We start from the raw sequence: 21000 nt of genomic DNA, 5'->3' as shown, positions 1-21000 counted from the left end.
GCCGTATACTGTGTTACGAGAATCTAAGGATAATGTCCGTGACCATCATTCCATTGAACCATCATTGCCAAGAAGAAGAGTTATTACAATTTCCAGGTGCGATGATGATGACGTACGTGAGTGTGCGAATCATCAGCATCCGCGCCAACGTGAACACGGTGCAGGCGACCTTCCGGGAGCACATGAAGGACTTGCAGCAGTTCATGCATCACGAGAGGCTCTCTAAAACTCTGCAGAAGTAACAACTTACATCATAAATCTGTCTTTGCATAGCTTAAAACTAATTCGCTCGTTGAAGTGACATTGGGCAGGCCATATAGCACGGAAAACAGATGGCCATTGGATTCGAAAGCGGGCCGAAAAGTTCTTGAATGGAGACCTCGGGTCGGCAAGCGCAGCTTAGGACGTCCACCAACGAGATGGACGGATAACCTGGTTAAAGCTGCGGGTTCACGGAGGATGCAGGCCGCTTTCAACCGAAACAACTGGAGGTCATTAGGGGAAGCCTATGTTCAACAGTGGACGTCCTGCGGCTGATATGATGATGATAATGATGATGAATCAACATGTTGCCCTGTAGCATAAACTTAATTCTTTATAGCTGAATAATTTTTCGATGATTCTTAAAACTTGCAGTAATATGCTTTTACAGAAACAATGTAAAATGACTACCATCTATCATTACAAAATTGTTATAAAAGAAGAAAACGCCTTTTTATAAATAAAACAGATGATAACACAAAAGCCAGGACTAATTCAAGCATTGATAGCTGATATTGGTGATGATGATAATGATATTATCATTAGAGATAATTAATATTCTACGACAGTATCGCGACCGTGACCTTTAGTTAGCTCTTAATAATTTTAACTAACCAACCAACGTCATAAAAACAGATATAATAACATGTTTCAGAGAGCTAATAGACTACTATGAGTACAGCTGGGATAAGACAGGCGGCGTGGAGTGCCGGAACGTGCTGAAACTCTGCGACCAGATCACCTTACGCACGGATGCCATACTGCACCTCTACGGACCCACTTTTGCAAAAGTAAATCACAATAGAGTAGGATGAGACCATAAAATATGTCATTTGCTATCTATAGAAGAAGAATTTAAAGGTACTTATGTAACATTTTCAGTGCCCGATCCTCTCGCACTGTGACGTGTCGTTGCTCCGTATCCTCGGACGCGCCGTTCGCAGTGTCTACCTTCTGAAGAACACCACCGTCGTCGAAAAGAACGACGTTGTCCAAAACCTGTACTTCGTGGACTGTGGGACCCTCGATGTTCGTACTACTGTGAATGACGTCAGCACCTTAAAGCATTTAGCGATTGGGAGGTAACTTACCAGAGACCTTATCATCAATCATTTTCACCGCTTCTTTCTATCAAACAGTTTAGAATGAGGGTGAAAAAAAATGGTGATTGCGATCGCAAGTGTACGCGGCCTCAGACTCCTGTACCACAAAAATACAAGTGCTACAAAACGGCATCATTGTTAACTTTCTCATACAATAAAGTGTCAATTATGTAGAATTGTAGCACTGGTAACGTTTGTGGTATAGGGCCCTGATTGTTTTCTTGTGTCTAGTTGACTGGTTTTGGGTTTCCCGGAGATGTCTGAGCCAGTTAAATAGATTTAGGACAGGTTGTGGCCGCTCCCAAGTCTCGCACAAATGTAGTTGGAGCGAATTACTGTAAGTATTACTGTTCAGGACTTCGTGTATCTAGTGTCCGCTCACTAAACACGGCGGGAATCTAGTAGACTTGTTCATCCTTGAAAACGACGGAATCCAGTGGATGCAGGATCTGGCTTTTTATTGTAGATGCTTTTTATATATATAGATTAAGTGCGTTCATGAAACGACTGTATCAGATAATGCCATAAGATAGCATAAGTAACTTGTTTGTTTTGGCTGGAAAGTCTTCTTTCCGTTTATAGGGATAAATTTATTGCGGTAAAAATGTTAGATTCAGGCATACATCTATGTTCGTGGTTGAATGTCTGCGATCTTATGACGTGTTTGTTGCAGTGTATTCGGCAACCTAGAGGCTTCACCGACGCGTCTTCCTGCGGTTGTGGTGGCGATGACTAACGTACACCTACTGCAGGTATTCTATTCCCATTTATTGCAAGTAATTCCTTCATCAGCCACCCAAGGTGCAATTTGTTTGTTTTCTTTTATTGGGAATGTATGACTCCGTTTGCAAGGCTGTGTGGTGTGCTCAGGAACCACGGCTTGCACTTGACGGGTATTTCGATCACTATTTTTACTTTCCTTAATGTTATCCAACCCTGGATTGGTTTCAGGTTGACTACACCCTTTCTTCTTCTTCGCTCTTAATACCTGCCCTAAGTTAGTGGTTTGACCCATGTCCTCTCAAGAAGAGGATCGTAGGTTCAAACCCGGGCTTGTATCGCTAAGTTTTTTGAAATTCATGTGCAAAAACACATTAAAATTTTACCACGAGCTTTACGGTAAAGGAAAACATCATACCTGCACAAACCTACGAAGCAATTCAATGGTGTGTATGAAGTTCACTGGGGCCGCGTGCAAAATACAGCCCAAGCCCTCTCATTCTGAGAGAAGGCCTGTGCCCAGCAGTGGGAAAATATAGATGATTGATAGACAATAACTTAATTTTTGAGCATCTTCTCTGGTTACTCAACCATTATTATCTTTATCTACATGCATATCATAACTTCCCTATTATATGTTAAGAAACGACCATCAAATGGCCTTTATTAAGAAACCTGGTATCTGCGAGTGCATCTTAATGTTTACCTACATTAAAGTATCGGTAATACTTTTTTTAATAATGCATATCTGTACATGTAGAAAACTTATGACATGCATGTAGATAATAATTATTATTCAAAGTCAAAGTCAAAATACAGGCCATATCTAAACATATTATAGAAAACTTATGATATGCATGTAGATAAAGTTATGTATGCGGCTATACATAATTAGGCACTAAAACACTCATGTGATCTTATTATGAAACTCGCCTTCGGCTCATTTCATAAAACCATACTCGTACTTTAATGCCTCTCATTATGCACCAGCCACATATATAACTATTAGGTGAAATTACTATCTTCTTTGCGAACTCAACCATTAAGTACTACTATCTTTAGGTGAATTCGCACGCCTTCCATCACGTGGTCAGCGACTGTGATTTCCCCTCCGTGCAACGGCTCATGGCCAAATACCGACCGAACAACGAGGTAAAACTGACTAGCTCCGGTACAACCTTTCATATTCATCATACAAGCAAATGCATTTAGCGGGATTCATATAGCTTTATAGCAACCATTAGGGCCATGGGACGGTCTAAGAGCCTCCGCTAACACGCGTGGGTGCACAGCTTGGCTTGGCGCGGCTTGTTGTTTCAATAGGCTTCAATAGAACAGAGACACGCCTTACGCAGCGCTGCTGTATTAGGTAGATGACATGAAACAAGCACGCCGCGTGGGCGCCAAGCCGTGCACCCGCGCGAGTTAGCGGAGGCCCTTAGACCGTCCCATCGTGAAATGACTTATTGGCACGCTCGGGATTTAATAGTGGTTTTGTTGCTAAAACGTTTCGGCCACATTGCGTCGGCCCTCGTCCGCAAGTACGAACTATGTACTAAGTAGTTACTAATCGATTATCTAAGTTTTGTGGAATAAAATGTTTTTTTCTAAATTTTATTTAATTTATCTCTAAGTACTTATTGTTATTCTGTGGATGTAGATGTACATTCAAGGCGGCGTGCGCGAGCAGCCGGTGCTTGACTCCCGCGACCGCGGCCTCAGCTCCCCCATCATACTGCGCAGCCGCCGCCGCCTCGTCAAGTACCTGCATCTCAAGAACAACGCCGTACAGGTAGGTGCTCTCATCGTTCCTGGTTTAGCCATATCAGGAACCTGTATTGAATTTCAAGTGATATGTTTGATTACCTTTCATGACATGACTCATGCTACTGGAAGAAAGTTGTGAGTAAAGTTTCTATCCATCTATATTTCAACATAATATAGACCGTAAAAGTAACAAAAATTTGGAGTTGAAATAAATAATACAAAGACTCCAAAAATCAATCTTAATACTTATACTCGTAGTTCGTAGAGTCATGATAACTGATAGTTGTCGCGTTGAAATATCGGAAGCCCAAAAGGTAATCGCCGTCGTACATCCCGTGGAAAATATGTTACAGTGCCCTTAGTGTAAGATTTCGGTAACAAAATACGTCTCGATCGCGTTCGCGTTAACATCTCAATTTGTATGGAAACACGAACAGCAGGTGCAGGTGGTAGGACCTTGTACAAGGGCCGCTCGGATTGCTACCACCATCTTGCTCGCTAATCCTGCCGTGAAGCAGCAGTGCTTGCACTGTTGTGTTTTGGCGTGGAGAGTAAGACAGCCGGTGAAATTACTGGCACTTGAGGTATCCCATCTTAGGCCTCTAGGTTGGCAACGCATCTGCAATCCCCCTGGTATTGCAGATGTTTATGGGTGGTGGTGATCTTTTACCATCAGGAGACACACTTGCTCGTTTGCCATCCAGTGGAATAAAAAAAAAAAAAAAACATCGCAAACGTTTCGCTAGAGGCGCTGTTCGTGTTTCCATATAAATTGAGGTTTTGACGCGAACGCGATCGAGACGTATTTTGTAACCGAAAACTTACACTAAGGGTACAGATCTATTGAATAATGTTTTCCATCGTATTTTGTCAGATAAGTCCGTGTTTTCTCAATAAGTTTCAGTAAAGTTCAGTAACCTAGTTAAGAAAACAAGATAAACATGAACTTTTCCGACAAAATACGATGGCAAAACATTACTCACTACATCTGTAACGTATCTCGATCTTCGTCAAGAGTAAAACTCTAACCCACAGGTGTACCTGATCGTAATCTGCCTGCTCTGCATCTACACAGACGTGTATAACACGGGGTTCCAAGTGAACAGCGTGCCTATGATCATCTCCTTGTACACGTTTGACATCGGTTTCGCTTTCAAAATCCTTCTCCACTACAGCCTGCCATATATCGTTGAAGACAGGACTGATGTCAAAATTCTGTTAATGAAGGTCAAAAGAAAGTAAGCTTTTTAACACAATTCACTTCGCTTCACTTGTAACTGTTTAGGTACCATCAGCCAAATATTTAGTCTACCACCCTAAGGCACTGGTCCCACCGCCGACGATGAGCGAGAAGCGAGCAGAGCGAGTAACTAGAAACGAGTGGGCGAGCAGTGAAAAGCGAGTGTTCGAGCACGACTAGCCAGGCTAATAGCGCTGAGCGAGTATCGCTGAGCTAGTTTTATAGCTCTTGTCGCTGCGACAAAAGATGTAAGAGCGAGTTCTCGCCGGCAGTGTGAACCGCCAGCGATCAACTATTAATATATATGTCTCTTTTACTCACACAGGATCTTATATCTTTTGTTCGTTTCTTGAGCGAGAAAATAGTCGATAGCCAATCGTTTCCTCGCCGGCGGTGAGACAACTGCCTTAAGTTGATAATCGTTTGCATGTCATAAAACAATAATGCCAATAGACGTGTCTGTCAACTTGAAAGTTCGACTTTAGCAACATGTTCATTCGATAGGAACTTGTTTAAAAATTGATAGACCACTTATTTGGCTGATGGTACATACTCGTAAGTATTCATGTATGAAACGGAATCTTTCAAATTGACTTATACCCCCTTATTATTGCTGCATTGTTATATCTATATTTGGTTTGGATAGGTAGGTATCTAACTAAATGTAAACAAACTTCAGCCGCCAGATTTGGCAGGTACATTCAAGGATTTTAAACATTTTACTTATCTATCATTGTAATACAATCTAGACTAGTGTATTTCAATAGAGAAATGTAAATGTTTAGATAGTTTAATGGGGGATTTTCAATATTTAAGACACGAATTGACGTTGTTTTGTTTACATTTAGTTAAATACCCATCCAAACCAAGTATAGTGCCATCCACGAAGACGCGTGATTTTGTCAAAATTAGACATTAATGACATTGTAATAAGAACCACGGCATACGTCGGCGTGAATGACTCTACCTATATGTAGGTAACTTATGTGTAGTTCTGATGACAATACAATAGTTGGTACCTTCGAGCTGATCTGATGATGAAGCCAGATACTGAAACTCTAAGACAAAACGACGTAACCTAACGGCGTTTTGGTCTTGTTAGAATGTACTTATGGTATATTTTGACCAAGGGTACCTAGTTGTCATGATTTGACGATGGAGCAGTTAAGGAGCAGTTGGTAGTTTAGTTAAATGAAAAAAAAAAGATTTAATGTAGGTACAGCCAGAGTACGGTCTTACATTCCGACCTCCAAAGTAGGTGTTGACCTGTGTCTTGAAAATATTATTTTATGATGGCAACAGAGTTAACGGTTACCTGATAAAAGGTTGAATATACCCAGCACAAAAGGTCTGTGCGTTTCCAGTCTAAAGCTCCAGTTTCCTAGGATAACGGTGCTGTCATAAATATAGCGTTGAAGGACTTTGTCTATGCACACAAACCGTTGTTTCAACTATCACTGTATCTATGAAACCACACCATATTGTTTACAGTGAAAAAGTTCTATACTTCGTTTTTATAGCATTAGAAAGAAGGTAAGCGATCTTGACGTGTCTTTTATTAGAAAACACTTTTTAAAGTCACAGCAAATAGTAGGTAATAATTAGCAAGGTCATATGATCATTTAAATGCTTTTGGTATCATAAATAATAGTTAAGTACTTACTGATTTTTTAAAACGTTTTTCAATAAAAAGACTAGTCAAGATTGTTTACACTTTTTCTAATGTTAAAAAAATTAAGTATAGTGAGATCATTCCCCGCTGCTGGCTGTATCAATTTCTCTCCTAAGTCATCGTAATTTAAGGATCAGTGGTTAGGTAGTGAAGCTTCATGGCGACATTCTTAGAAAGTTTTACAAAAGTAAAAGTTTTTTAAAAGTTCAAGCTTTTTTTTTGCCGACTGTACTTTTTGTTGACTGTACTTGTTTACATACAAAATTTCAAGTCGATGCCATTAACCGTTGAAGAGTTCCGTCCTGTGGAGACGATCCTGGCCGGACTATCAGAATGTCACTACCAGATTATTGTATTGTCTTGTCACGCAATTTACATAAGTACCTATACCAAATTTCAAGTCAATCCAACTACTGGAAGTTGGTCGAATTTAACTTGCAAGATTTGATTACAGGCAGACAAACAACGGGACAGGTGAAACTAAATAAAAGCTTGTAAAATAGTGCGGTGGTTTCTTCTTACCTTCAGCAAGCAGTGTGGAGTCCAGAGTTCATAGTTGACTCTGCTAACACTCACCATCATCATCCCCCCCCCCCACACACACACATACACAACCATCACGCCTGTATTCCCAAATGAGGTAGGCAGAGCACACGAAACGTTACCGCTTCGGAGCCACTTTTAGGGATCATCATCCCAGCCTATATTAAGTCCCGCTGCGGGGCACTGGACTCCTCACAGAATGAGATATTCATAGATAACTACAAACTTGTACGGAGCCCTCGATACGGTAGAAACCCCCTCGGTACGGTTGGAATTGGCCATTTTTTGTACAATAACTCATTTCGAAAAAGCATAAACTTAATTTTTCATTCATTTGTAGGTGAACTGATGTTTCAAACTCTCAAAATTTTAATAACTACAAGAATATTTCAATAAATCAGCCACAGTTTATCGTCTACGATTAGATATTTCGGTGTTGCAGCCCACCACTGTTTGATTCATGTTATCCATAATTTCTGGTTTGTTAGTGATAGTATATTTTTAATTCTCTATAAATTCTGCAGTATTGTAGATCACAGGATTTTCCCCGATGCGTCGAATGTCATCGTAAATAATTCTATGGCAATAAAACAAACTTTGTGTTTCCGCTGTACCCTTGCCAAGCACGTCTATTAATCAAATTTGATGTAAATATTACATCATTGTGAGACAAATGTAATGTTCGTCATGTAAGTTGTGTTAATTAATAATGTACTTTTGTCTGCATGGATTCATTAATACACCTTTGTAATGAGGGCTAAAAGACAGGTGAAATATCGCTAGATGGCGTAATGTATTTTGTCTGCATGGATTCATTAATTTGTAATGAGGGCTAAAAGACAGGTGAAATATCGCTAGACGTTTATATTGGCTCTTACACTGTGGTTATAGCAAGCAAGACCATAACGTCAAAAACCTCACGATACTAAAACGGATTACTAATGTTTGGGCAAAAAACTTTTCCCAAAGTATCACATCCCAAAATATTTTACTCAAATTATCATTTGGCAAAAAATCATTTGCTATAACCTAACCATTAACCAACTAAAAGTTGGAAAACCCCCGACTTTGTCACTTCAAAGTTCAATGTCTTAAAAACGGCTGAACCGATTTTGATGAAACATGTCTAAGAACCATCGCTAAAAAACCTGCTTTCAAATAAAAAACCGTATTCAAATTGGTCCACCCGTTTAAGAGCTACGGTGCCACAGACAGACAGACACACACAGACACACATAGCGGTCAAACTTATAACACCCCTCTTTTTGCGTCGGGGGTTAAAACAGTTGCGAACAGGTAATGCCAATATATCAAAGTCATTTTGATACAGGTATTACATGAGCGAATTCAAGTTTGACGTAGCTTCATGCCTTCCCTTCGAGCTGCTCAGCTTCCTTTGGTCAAACCAGCCCTGGACGCTGTTCTCCTGGCTCCGGCTTAACAGGGTGCTGAGGATAGTACGTACCTACATCTGTACCCTTAGTGTAAGTTTTCGGTTACAAAATACGTCTCGATCGCGTTCGCGTTAAAATCTCAATTTGTATGGAAACACGAAGATCGCAAACGTTCCGCTAGAGGCGCTCGAAGCGGCGCGGGGACGCTCGATTTTAATGAAAATTTGCACTTTAATATTTTGTAAACAAATTACTGAATCGAAAAATCGTTTTAGCAACCCCCTAAGGCTTTTAAAATATCTATCCAACGATACCCCACACTACAAGTTGGTTGGACAAGAAAAAAAAACATCCCCACTTTACGTATAAGGGAGGTTCTCTAAAAAATTTTTTTCTTAAATTTTTTATTGTACCATTTTGTCGGCATAGTTTTCATATATATTCGTGCAAAATTACAGCTTTCTAGCATTGATAGTCCCTGAGCAAAGCCGCGGACGGACAGACAGACATGGCGAAACCTTATAGGGTTCCCTTTTTACCATTTTGGCTACGGAACCCTAAAAAGGACTTTTTTTGATGTGCGTTTAAATACTACCCTTTTTCAAAGTCGCTGAACGAATGTTGTTTAGCTTGACGCGTTCGAGTACAATCTATGTTTTAATTATTTGCTCATATTACAGGCTACACCCGTTATTACAGATCACAGTGCACTCGTGCCTGAAGCATTTCAAGAACCACGTGGCAGGCAATCTTATTTCCAGCGTGACCGTGCTGTTCGTCTGGTTCACTCTGTTCGTGCACGCCGCCACCTGCCTCTGGTACTTCATTGGGCTGATGGAGGCCCGAGCTGAACCCGGGACCTCGTGGTTTTATGACGGCAAGTTTAACTGCATTTCTACCAGAGATGTGCGAGGAATCGAGGATGTGTTTGTCATGACTCATGAACAGAGAGCGGAAGTTTTATGACATTTTTTGACCTATCATATGACTTCTCACTTATCGACACAACAGTAAATGTTTCTATATATTAGAGCTTAGCAAATTACATGGTCTAACCTGCAAATCACGTTGTGTTGAGCGTGTTTTCCGCTCACAAATGGATATTTGACTGTCAAAAGACTTAGCTTTAAATGTCGTCGATATAAGACTTTAAATTAAAAAATATCACGTTATGTTCGTTCTTTTTCCGCATACAAATGGATATTTTGTTTAATAATAGTTTTTCCTTTATAGAGACATTATTGGAACACTTTTTAACATTACAACAGAAGAATTTTAAACATAAAAAAAACGCCTTGCATATGCGTTTCACATTTTTAACTGCTCGAAAGTTAATTGGATGAGATCGTTCTTTAACTTAATGCCACCTATTGTTTACCACTACTTATAATCTTCTTTAATACCTATGTTGTGTATCGATATTTATGTATATTGTATACATATATATCGGCAGTCGATATGTGAGGTCACTATGACAGGTCAAAAAATGTCATGAAAATTCCGCTCTCTGCTGCATGAACCAATATAATCGCTTCATTTAAATATCCTCGCACTGCACAGCTCTAGTGGAAACATCTCTTTTATCAAATAGCTGGCAAACGAGCATGCGGGTCACTTGATGGTAAGCGATCACCGCCACCCATGGACACATACAGCATTATTAGGACTGCGGGTGCGTTGCTGGCCTGAAGGTGAGGGGGAAGGGAGGAGGGGAGTAGGGCCCTCTGGTTGAAACGCAGCCTTATGGAAAGGTTTAGCAGCTGTCAGTGGACTGCTGGACATTTTTGACAGACAACACCACTAACAACCCAATCAAAATTATTAAATGGTCAGTCTGCAATTAAAAAGGTTGGGGTTTTACATAATAGTTATAGTGAACGATCCATTATGAAATACGGGGGGTGTACGGTTGGTCCTGCTCACGTCTCCGGAATCACGCTGTATATTCTTGATAGATTCTATATTAAAGAAAGAAAGAAAGAAAATGCATTCACTGCCAACAATTCACGGTCAATGTGCCGGCAATTTTAGAGCCGATATATCTCTGTCTCTCTTGAGTCTTTCCGAATGCGCTGGTAGTTTGGAAAATGACGTGTTAAAAAGTGCCCATTGCGGCCTATTTACTGACATAAATAAGGGAATTTTGAATTTGAATTTGCAAAACACAAGCAGGTACCTACTCTAAAACTAAATTAACTTACTACTAAATGCGGTCTATAAAAGTTCGGTCCGTGGCCCTGGCGCTCTGAGTCTCTTCAAAGATCTATCAAAGAGACTCAGAGATACCACAGGAGACGCGAAGAGCTGGCAGTTTCCTCGCTCAACGCATCAGTCTTGCGATCCAGCGGAAATGATGCCAGCATATTTCGTACCATGCCCATCCAAATTTAGATTTTAACGTTTTAGTTTATTTAATTCTATTGTACCTAATATACTATTCTTATAGTTGGTACTGGTTTGTTAAACTAATATCTAAAGTATTTTACAGACGATGGTAAGGAAATGGTCGGCAATAGGTATATTTCCAGCCTCTACTTCGTGCTCACCACCTTCTCTCAGAACGGAGCCGGGGACATCATGCCCAAAAAGCAATCCGAGGTTAGCGCATTCCACTGTCATAAACGGGTGACACTCTTTCCCGGCCCGGATAATACCGACATGGAAATACCGACCCTGTTTTTCGTGTACACGCCCATAGAAGCTCCTGTCAGTTTTTAGGATGAGGGTAAAAGAGATAGTGAACGAAATCGCGAGCTCGTTACACAATACAGATGGGTAAATAAATTTGAACTTAATTGCCGCATTAACGTTAGCGCCATGACCAATATAAACGTGTCAGGCAAAAATATATTAGTACGTACGTCTCGTAACCAGCCGTCCCGACGCGTGTCATCGTATGCGTTTGTCGTTTGTGAAGTGGGTCTCCTGATGGTAAGAGATCACCACCGCCTATAAACATCTGCAACACAAGGGGTATTGCAGATGCGTTGCTAACCTAGAGGCCTGAAATGGGATACCTCAAGTGCCAGTAAATTTCACCGGCTGTCTTACTCTCCACGCCGAAACACAACAGTGCAAGCACTGCTGCTTCACGGCAGGATTAGCGAGCAAGATGGTGGTAGCAATCCGGGCGGACCTTGCACAAGGTCCTACCACCAGCAAACCTATTACGGTAGTATACGGTCATGGCACGATACGGTGTAATGCGTAGAGACCTTTACTCTCGACATTACGGTCCAAACCGTACACACGTAATATGCTAATCGTTCGTGAAATATTGTGCTAATTCTGAACTGTCTGAAGCTACAATGTAAACAGGATCACTTGAGATCGGCCGGTTGTGTAATTTGGCACGCGTTCAGCAAGGATCGGGTATGTGGAACAACTGGAATGGCGGCCATTACGCGACGGCTGTTTGCTGTAAAATGGGGGAAGTGGGGGGATACCTACAATTAATAAAGCCAGGGATGATGCTTTTGCACGTCCCATAACAAGATCCTATAACAAAATACACACATCAGAAAAGTCTTGGGATACACCTACTCATTATACCTAGACAAATTTACGTTTAGACTCAGTACAAAATATGCCTATATTGAAAAGTTCAAGACTGTCTAGCGATAGGTACATTGTGTCTTAAGGGCGGTAAATAAGGAATTACGAACGAGAGCCTATTAGAAGCCCGAAGTCGAAGACTGAGTGAGGGCTTTAATGAGTCGATGTTCGTAATTATAGTACCGCCCGTGCGACATACAATGTTTTTCATCACATTTGCGAGTAAAATTGTATATTTGTAAAAGAAAAACTAATATTTTTTCAAAATATTGGCGATACCTTAGGCTGCGCTCTTGGCAGTGCTGCCCTCCCTCTCCCCCTCCCGCAGCATACGCCTGACGCGCGTGTGCGTGCGTGTGGGCCTGCAGCAGCGCGCGCGCAGCAGCATTAGTACGCGCAATGACTCATTTACCGACCTTGGGCTTCATGACAAGCACATAAGGTCGAGGGTTTTATTTGGGGGGTTGCAACCAAGGTAGCCTGCATGTTACGACACTGTTTACGAGCAAGTGTGATGAAAATAATACTCCTAAGCCCTTTTGATGAGTTTACTTGTTCTAAAAAACCGACAAGTGCGAGTCGGACTCGCGCTAGGGGGTTCCGTACATCTAACCAACTAAAACAGCGATATACTTTTGTTTCGTTCGTTTCCAGGTGCTTTTCGTGTCGGTCCTCCAGGTGTTGACGACGATGGTGTACATGGTGTATGTGGGAGAGTTCTCCAACATTATCCAATACACCTCCTTCCGTTCATTCAGCTACTACAGCAAATATTTGGAGCTTCAGGTGATACTTTGTTTAAATAGCCTCTCGAGACCCCGCGTCAAAGGTTTAGAATTTTAGTGGCAATCAAGAAAAGTTGACATTTGATTAGATGTTACGTTAAAAATTTTCTACGCTGGGTCTTAGGAGGATGGAACGAGAGTGTGTTGATGTATTTTTTATTAAGTAGTAGAAATTTAGGATTTCACTCCTCAAATGAGGCGTTATCGAGACGATTTTTAGAACAAAACCTTTGTCTGAGCTAATAATGCATCAAATAGTAAACCTCATAGGTTTTCCCAGGAGTTCTTGAAGAACAACAGGGTGTCAACGACTCTTGTGAAGCTGGTGAACAGATACTCGGTGCACCTGTGGCGCGAGGCTCGCGGGGAGCAGATGCCTCACTTCCTTATCATTGCGCCTCGCTGCCTCAAGCTGAAGGTCATGTCGGCTGCTTATTTAGATGAACTCAGAAAGGTACGGGCTTTTCTAAAATCTCATTTATTGAGGGACCTAGACCAAGATACATGAACATCTACAGCAGGTCTTTATAATAAAGCAAACATAATACTTAGGTACATATTTAACAGACGACCAATAGTGTACTGTTGGTTTCCGCCAGTATTCTTCGGAAAACACCTGTATTGAAGAGGAAATTTTCCAAACACTACGTAAGTACATAAATTTTCCCTTTTGGCTTAAGTCAGTGAGTCCTACAAACCTGAACGACCGAGCGTCGCTTGCCCTAAAACCCAAAGACCAAGCTAAATCGATTGTGCGCCCCCGAAAGCTCCATAAAATCAATTTCATCGAGGTGGTTGTCAATCAATCCAATATTATTAAAAGTGCAAACAAACCGATTTCATCAAAATTCTTGCATAAACACCCACTGGATCGAATCAATAACATATTCATCTATAATTCGTGTCTTTTAACTAGACGAGATGTCTAATCACTTTTTTCACCAAAATTCACTTGATTTCAATATTTCTATATAGGTACTTATACTCTTTGACAATGCCTGTCCGAAATCTCGTATGTATCTAAATATAGGTACAAGAATTGCTCGTTTAAAGACGTTAGATGCTTAGTTGTTATTTAAAGTTATTATACCAACCCCAACCCAAAACAAACCCCGATATCACATTAAAATTTCATTTTAAGTTCCAGTAACTAAAGAAGCTCTTCATGTACATATAAGGCTTGAAAATGGTACCAATTTGTCCAAGTATCTGATTACCTTAATTTTCATGTTAGAATTTTCTATTCTCAGCACCCTGTCTTCATGAAATGCGAGCCTGACTTACTGCGGCAGCTGGTTGGCCACTTCCGGCAGTATTACTACGATGAAGGTATCTGGTGCTACTGATTATAGTTTTCGTAAATATACTGTGGCCGGTGTATACTATAACCAATTCTATCAAATGTCTTTATGCATACAGGCATACACCCACCCTCATTCGTTATGGTACGGTTGGTGATAGCTTTCAAACTGAACTCTTACAGAGTTGCGAGCTGTGTGATGTAGAAGATAATTGGATCTACGATGTATCTGGTGACGACCTAATGGTCGAGTGGTTAGAGAACTGACTACGAAGCTTGATGACACCGGTTAAATCCCCGTCAGGGCAGATTATGTTTATGAATCAGGGAGCGTCATGGTTGAATGTCCGCGATCCCATGGCGCTCCCATAACGGCAGAGTGGACAAACGCCGATGTTTTTAATGGGTATGCTCCCTAAAGTGAGAGAGTCCCACATACCTAACTTTCCACGGAAAGTATGCATAAAGCATTTTCGCATCGCAAATAAAAGATATCCCCCAAGCCCAAGCCCTCTTGTTCTGAGAGGAGGCCTGTGCCCAGCAGTGGGACGTATATTGGCTGGGATGATAAACCCTTGTTTGAAGCAACTGAGATAGGTACACCTCCTGTTTTACCATCCATTGATTCAATTTATTTGACGTATAAATGTGATGCCATCTCTGTTTGTTTCGTTTTAGTAAGGTTAAGTCTTGCCTTAGTAAGGTGAAGTTTTGCCTTAGTAAGGTGAATCGAATAGACGGAGTCGGCATCACATTTATCCGTCAAATAAAATTAATCAATGGGTAGTGAAACAGTCCCACAGTGTTTTAAACTAAACTATTCTTTCAGACATGTACGTGGTGAAAGAGGGTGAGATAACAGACTCGATGTATCTGGTTCACACAGGGAAGGTCGAGGAGAGGAGCGGGTGCCACAGCCAGACCGAAATTTCAAAGATATACACCCCTGGGGAGTACATTGGTGTGGTAAGACGTTAGCATAAAGTTAGTCTGCAGTTTATCCAAGTTTTGTGTGGAACAGTAACAAACGTCCATTCATCCATACAAACTTTCGCGTCTCTAATATTAGTGTAATTAGAACGTAAATTTACTTTAAATTTAACAGGAGCGAAGCCGCGGGCAATAGTTAAAGGACTGAGGAATGTAACATAGTCGTCAGGTACTTTTTTTTTTAGTTCCAGGGCCTTGTTCGCGACCAGCCATTCCCCTACTCCTACCGCACTCTGATTAAATCCCAAGTATTGACGCTACGGCTCGAAGACTGGGAGTATCTATTGGAGCATTTCCCAGCAAGCAAAGCCGCTATTAACAAATACCAAACGCTCAATGGTGATGACGGTGGTAACTCCGACCGGTATGATAACAGAGGTTCGAAGTCACCTTCGCATGGGTCGTATGGTCCAGGAGGTCCGTCGGATAGAACATCAACTAGTCCACCGTCCCGTGGATCACAGGTTCAATTTTTGCGGGGATCACCAAAAGGATCAATAGGAGGCACATCAAGAGGGTTAGTAGGTAGTCTGGATCGATCTTTATCACCAACGAGTGCAAGCAGTTCTCCAAAGTCTAGTACGCGCAGAACCAATTCAATACCAGACTCCAGCCAGCAGCCTTCAACTATTAATGAAAGCAGTTCAACTCTGCTATTTGAACAACTAAGACAAGCTGCCATATCGATCCCCGACGATCAAACTCTGCCAGATACAGGATCATCAAAATCGAATGTATCAATAAGGAGCGTCGAAGGATACTTATCCGATAAATATAATATGAGCGAAAACTATCCCGTAGTACCTTTCACATCTAAACCGAGTGTGAATGAAAATGAAGTTAGCAGCAATTTAGCCTTGCATCCATTGAGTCGTGGCATCCACGTGAGATATCAAGATAATAATGATGAGCGGACGCAAGATACCAATAACATTGTTACAGATCACCGAGATGCCGCCACGGATGAGCAGCCAACCTATACAATCGCAGAAATTTCGCCTAAATTAGGCGAAACAACAGTGCATGAGCTAGACGACAAAGGTCGTACCACGAGCAGGACTTCCCTTGTGTCGGAAAACTTGAAACGAGAATATTTGGCATTAGAGCATGTTACATTTGAGGAATCCTCGGATGCATCTCAAGCGCTGTCGGTAGAGCAAAAGGCTTCGTCACCACAAAAGGAGATCACCGAACATAAATCTAAAGACGAGAATGATCAAACGCCGACAGATTCCCGTAAAGTAAAACAGACTACTTTCGATAGGCGTGTTTCGGAAGTTTATATACCATTGGATAACGTGTCCAAGTCACCCAGTTTGAAATCTGTTACTGAGAAAATTTTGGCTTCGTTGGACAGCGATGTTATAGCTCAAGATACACCACTATCAAGGCAAACTTCTGATATTTCTAAATCGTCTAATTCCTCAGTTGCTTCCAACAGATCGGATAAGCCGTCTTCTTCTAAGAAACAAAAGAAGAAGAAGAAGAAAAAGCACTAAAGTAAGGCCACGAGAAGAAATAAATTATGACGCGAGAGAAAAGGAGCAAGGTGTATCCGACAAAGATGAAGTATAGGTATAGGTAATAGGTATCTCGCCTCGTTAGCTATACTTTAAATTGGTGAATACGGAAATAGTGAGACAGCTAACTTACTTAAGTTAGTAAGGTAGGTATATTAATTTATTTTCTATAGATAACATTATTTTGTTTTCCAGTAGCTTCTTATAATTGTTATTTCTTTTTCCTTCATTTTGTAATTGGTGAAATAAATATTCATTTTATTAACTAAAATCTTCTTTTTACAATTGAGTAAAGTGTTTCAGAAACGACTGTAGTACAATACAATACAATTTATTATTTAATCGTATGTTATATTACAAATATAGGCATTAGAGCAAAACACTTAAACTACTAAGCCACGCGACTGCATCAGACTACAATGCAATAACTCTTTATTGAACACCAAACACATAGTAAGCTGTACATGACAAATGTATACTGAGCGGAAAAAAATCTGGCCCTCAAATGTATGCAGAATCGTTAATTTTGTATAAAGGGTGGGCCAAATTTTGTGCCGCTGAGTTTATATTATATAGAGATTTTTAAGGTAAGCCATAGGCGGCCTTATCGCTACAAGCAATATGTTTAGTATAGTAATAAGTACTACTTGTAAGTTAAGAAAAAAGTCGTGGTAAGTAGCCACTACCCACTTTGACCTATTATGACCTCTCAAGCAGAGGGATCGTAGGTTCACATTCCGGCTCACACCTTTGAACTTTTCGAATTTCATGGGAGAAATTTACATTTACGGCGGTGGAAAATATCTTGATGAAACCTGCACGAACCTGCGAAGCAATTCAATGGTTCACATTCTGAGAGGCGGCCTGTGCCCAGCAGTCGGTCGTATAGGTTGGGATGATGGTAAAAGTGTGTCAGAGACAACCATAGTTATTAAAAGTTTATTGGGCCAGGATTGAAATGCGTGGTAATGCCAGGAATTCGCTCGTGGGCCTATCTCGAAATAAACCACGCACAGATATAGATTACACTAGATTACGCAAACACCTCAATCTGTATGAAAACCAACCGTGTCACTTTTTTATATCTACTGTGATGAAGAGCGAATTAGCGATCTTTGTATGGGGCCAACCCCAACGTTTGGTTGGGGTTCGGACACGCGAAGTAGATGCATTTGCGTAATCTAGTGTAATCTTTATCTGTGAAACCACGTTTCACTCAATATGTACATCGGTTCTGGGGCATTCATTCAGTTTCGTTCATCAATAACTGATTCGCTTGGACGCCCGCCAAGTGGGTTATTTGAAAGCTTTCAGCCTACATCTGGGTTTATATAAATCATAGGACAGCTTTTGCGTTCGTTAATTTAGTTAACCCATATAGTAAACCCTCCATTATGCGTTCAAAAACCATATACAATGACCAGCATTACGGCATTAGATTCTATAAGAATACGGCTGTATCGTAATGATATTTATCTTTTATACAAGGTGTCTTCTTACTTACAAAATAATCAATTCGGAATAATTCCGTAGATACTAGTAGTTGGGTTAGAATGGCGTCTCAAGTCGCGGGTTTGAGTCTGAGCTCGCACCTCTGCTTTTTAGGATTCCAAAGGGTAAAAACGGGACCCTATTACTAATACTCCGCTGTCTTCCCGTCTTTCTGTCCGTCTGTTACCAGGCTGTATCTCATGGACCGTGATACTAGACAGTTGAAATTTTGGTGTGTTCCCACTAGTTCCATTGACAGTATAAGAATAGAGTTATATAGAACTAGTGGGAACACACTAAAATTTTGCACAGATTATGTATTTCTGTTGCCGCTATATATTACAACAAATACTTATTAAAAACAATAAAATACATATTTAAGGGGGGCTCCCTACAACAAACGTATTTTTTTGCTAATGTCTAATGTTGTATAGATAATGGTACGGAACTCTTCGTGCGCGATTCCGACTCGCCTCTGGCCGGTTTTTCGAAATTAATTTGCTAAATTACCTACATTTCAAATTTACCACGAGTTTTACGGTGATGGAAAAACGAACCATGAAAACCTATGCAAACCTGCGAAGCAATTCAATGCAGGTGTATGAAATTCCCAAACCGCATCAGGCCCACGTGGGAACTACGGCAAAGCACTCATATTCTGATTCTCGGACTTAAATAGGCTGGGATGATTCTTCTATAGTCATCATCATTATATTTAACCCTTAATAAGGCCCCATTGACTGGAGCAACTACCACAGAATCAAAAGCAGCTATCGAATACATACCTGACAAAGAATATTTTTGAAGCTAGTCGTATTTTGGTGTGTTCCTACTAGTTCCATTGACAGTACTATTATAGAACCCTATTATAGTCTAAAATATAGTAGAATCTATGTAGAGTAGAGAGGTAGAGGCGATTTAGCAAGCACTTGCATTGAGTTGGAAACTGAACCTTATTAATTTCAAAATACGTCACAATTTCCATTGTAATTATTGAAAATACGGGTGTGTTCCCACTAATTCATTGACAGTACTATTATATAACTCTTTTATAGACTATATATAACCGTATTTTCAATAATTACAATGGAAATTGTGACGTATTTTGAATTAAATAAGGTTCAGTTTCCAACTCAATGCAAGTGGTTGTTAAATCGCCTCTACCTTATTAACCTCCTAACGCCCAGAGTCCTTTATTATTGTAAATCGAACTTCAAACTCTATCATAAATGACATAAAGTTTGATGTTCAAATATCAAAACCTTGACTTGGGCGTTAGGAGGTTAAGGGTTAAGAGCCTAGCTCTTGTCAGTGGAGTAATCGCAATTGCATTCCGCACGCCTCTCTGCCAATGCTTTGAGCTCCTGATACGACATTACACTGACCTTCTCGTTGGATTGATCCATAAGCGCACGTCTCGGTCTTCCCCTGCTTCTCGCCCTCTATTTACCCTTCAATTATTGTTCTTATGTAACTATCATGTCGTATCAGGTGCCCCAGCATAATCCCTCTTCTATTTTCAATCGTTCCCTCTTCTAGTTTCAGTCTCCTCTCGCCTTCCAAACTTAACACCTCTTCGTTTGTTTTTCTTCTAGAGTTGTATGTTGTAAAATCACTTTTCATCACACTTGCTCGTAAACAGTGTCGTAACATGCAGGCTACCTTGGTTGCAACGCCCCAAATAAAACCCTCGACCTTAATATGCTTGTCATGAAACCCGTGGTCAGTAAATGAGCCCGTACTAATTTTCTTTTCATGAAGCCTAAGGTTGGTAAATGAGTCAGTGCCCGTACTGATGGTGCTGCGCCGTGCGCGCGCTGCTGCAGGACCACATGCACACGCACGCTGCGGCGCATGCTGAGGGAGGTAGAGGGCGGCGGTACCAAGAGCGCAGCCTAAGGTATCGCCTATATTTGGAACAATTATATTTTTTCTTTTAGAAATATAAAATTTTACTCGCAAATGTGATGAAAAACATCATGTATACCGCACGGGCGGTACTAGAATTACGAACATCAACTCATTAAAGCCCTCAGTGTTCGACTTCGGGCTTCTAATAGACTCTCGTTCGTAATTCCTTATTTACCGCCCTTAAGACAAAATGTACTATTACAATCGCATTATCATCATCAGACCTATGTGCCCGTGTTGAACTCTAGGATGTTATTGTCAGTGTTTTTTTAGCAAAGATACTTTTAGACGATTACGTTGGAACATGTGATGAGTGAGACAAATGGGAGGTGTGCTTGAGGTGTGGCTTGTTTATTTTATCCAGCGAGCACGTGCAAATTCTTCACCAACTAAACTTGCTGAGAGGTCCGTTTGGCAGCTCGCCCTATCTACGGTACGCTGTAATAACAACTATCACTTGAGTTAGACTAAGAGCACGTTGACATGGCGACATGCGATTCTGTGCGAAAACTGTTTTTTTGTAGGATCCGATAGTGGTAACAGTGGGGCTACTACGTAATTCAAAAATCGAAGTTCGTATCGTACCGTCCCTCTCGATCTCGTATTAAATAAATAATGATAAGCGTCAGCGGGATGGCAAGATACGAAGATCTTATTTACTTCTTAGGGCCATTATTTCAATGCACCTGTTCACATATTAACGCACGGTTGCAGCAGGGCTACTACGAAACACGAAACTCGAAGTTCG

General features: G+C 40.9%; 1 protein-coding gene across 1 annotated transcript in view; it reads left to right on the top strand.

Annotated features, from left to right (window-relative positions):
- Positions 1-17032, top strand: part of LOC141426335 (uncharacterized) — a 40613-nt gene extending 23581 nt beyond the window's left edge. Inside the window, exons 29-43 of the mRNA XM_074085184.1 lie at positions 97-238; positions 917-1052; positions 1144-1343; positions 2038-2116; positions 3147-3236; positions 3745-3876; positions 4887-5089; positions 8637-8763; positions 9400-9577; positions 11189-11298; positions 12910-13041; positions 13321-13494; positions 14291-14369; positions 15170-15306; positions 15516-17032. Coding sequence (XP_073941285.1) covers positions 97-238; positions 917-1052; positions 1144-1343; positions 2038-2116; positions 3147-3236; positions 3745-3876; positions 4887-5089; positions 8637-8763; positions 9400-9577; positions 11189-11298; positions 12910-13041; positions 13321-13494; positions 14291-14369; positions 15170-15306; positions 15516-16829 — 3233 coding nt within the window. The 3' untranslated portion in view covers positions 16830-17032. The remainder of the gene's footprint in view (positions 1-96; positions 239-916; positions 1053-1143; positions 1344-2037; positions 2117-3146; positions 3237-3744; positions 3877-4886; positions 5090-8636; positions 8764-9399; positions 9578-11188; positions 11299-12909; positions 13042-13320; positions 13495-14290; positions 14370-15169; positions 15307-15515) is intronic.
- Positions 17033-21000: the final 3968 nt, after the last annotated feature.

This window comes from Choristoneura fumiferana, chromosome 3, assembly GCF_025370935.1.
Source record: "Choristoneura fumiferana chromosome 3, NRCan_CFum_1, whole genome shotgun sequence".
In the NCBI taxonomy this organism is placed as follows: domain Eukaryota; kingdom Metazoa; phylum Arthropoda; class Insecta; order Lepidoptera; family Tortricidae; genus Choristoneura; species Choristoneura fumiferana.
The sequence above is the reverse complement of the archived record's forward strand: the minus strand, read 5'-3'. Positions and strand labels throughout refer to the sequence as shown.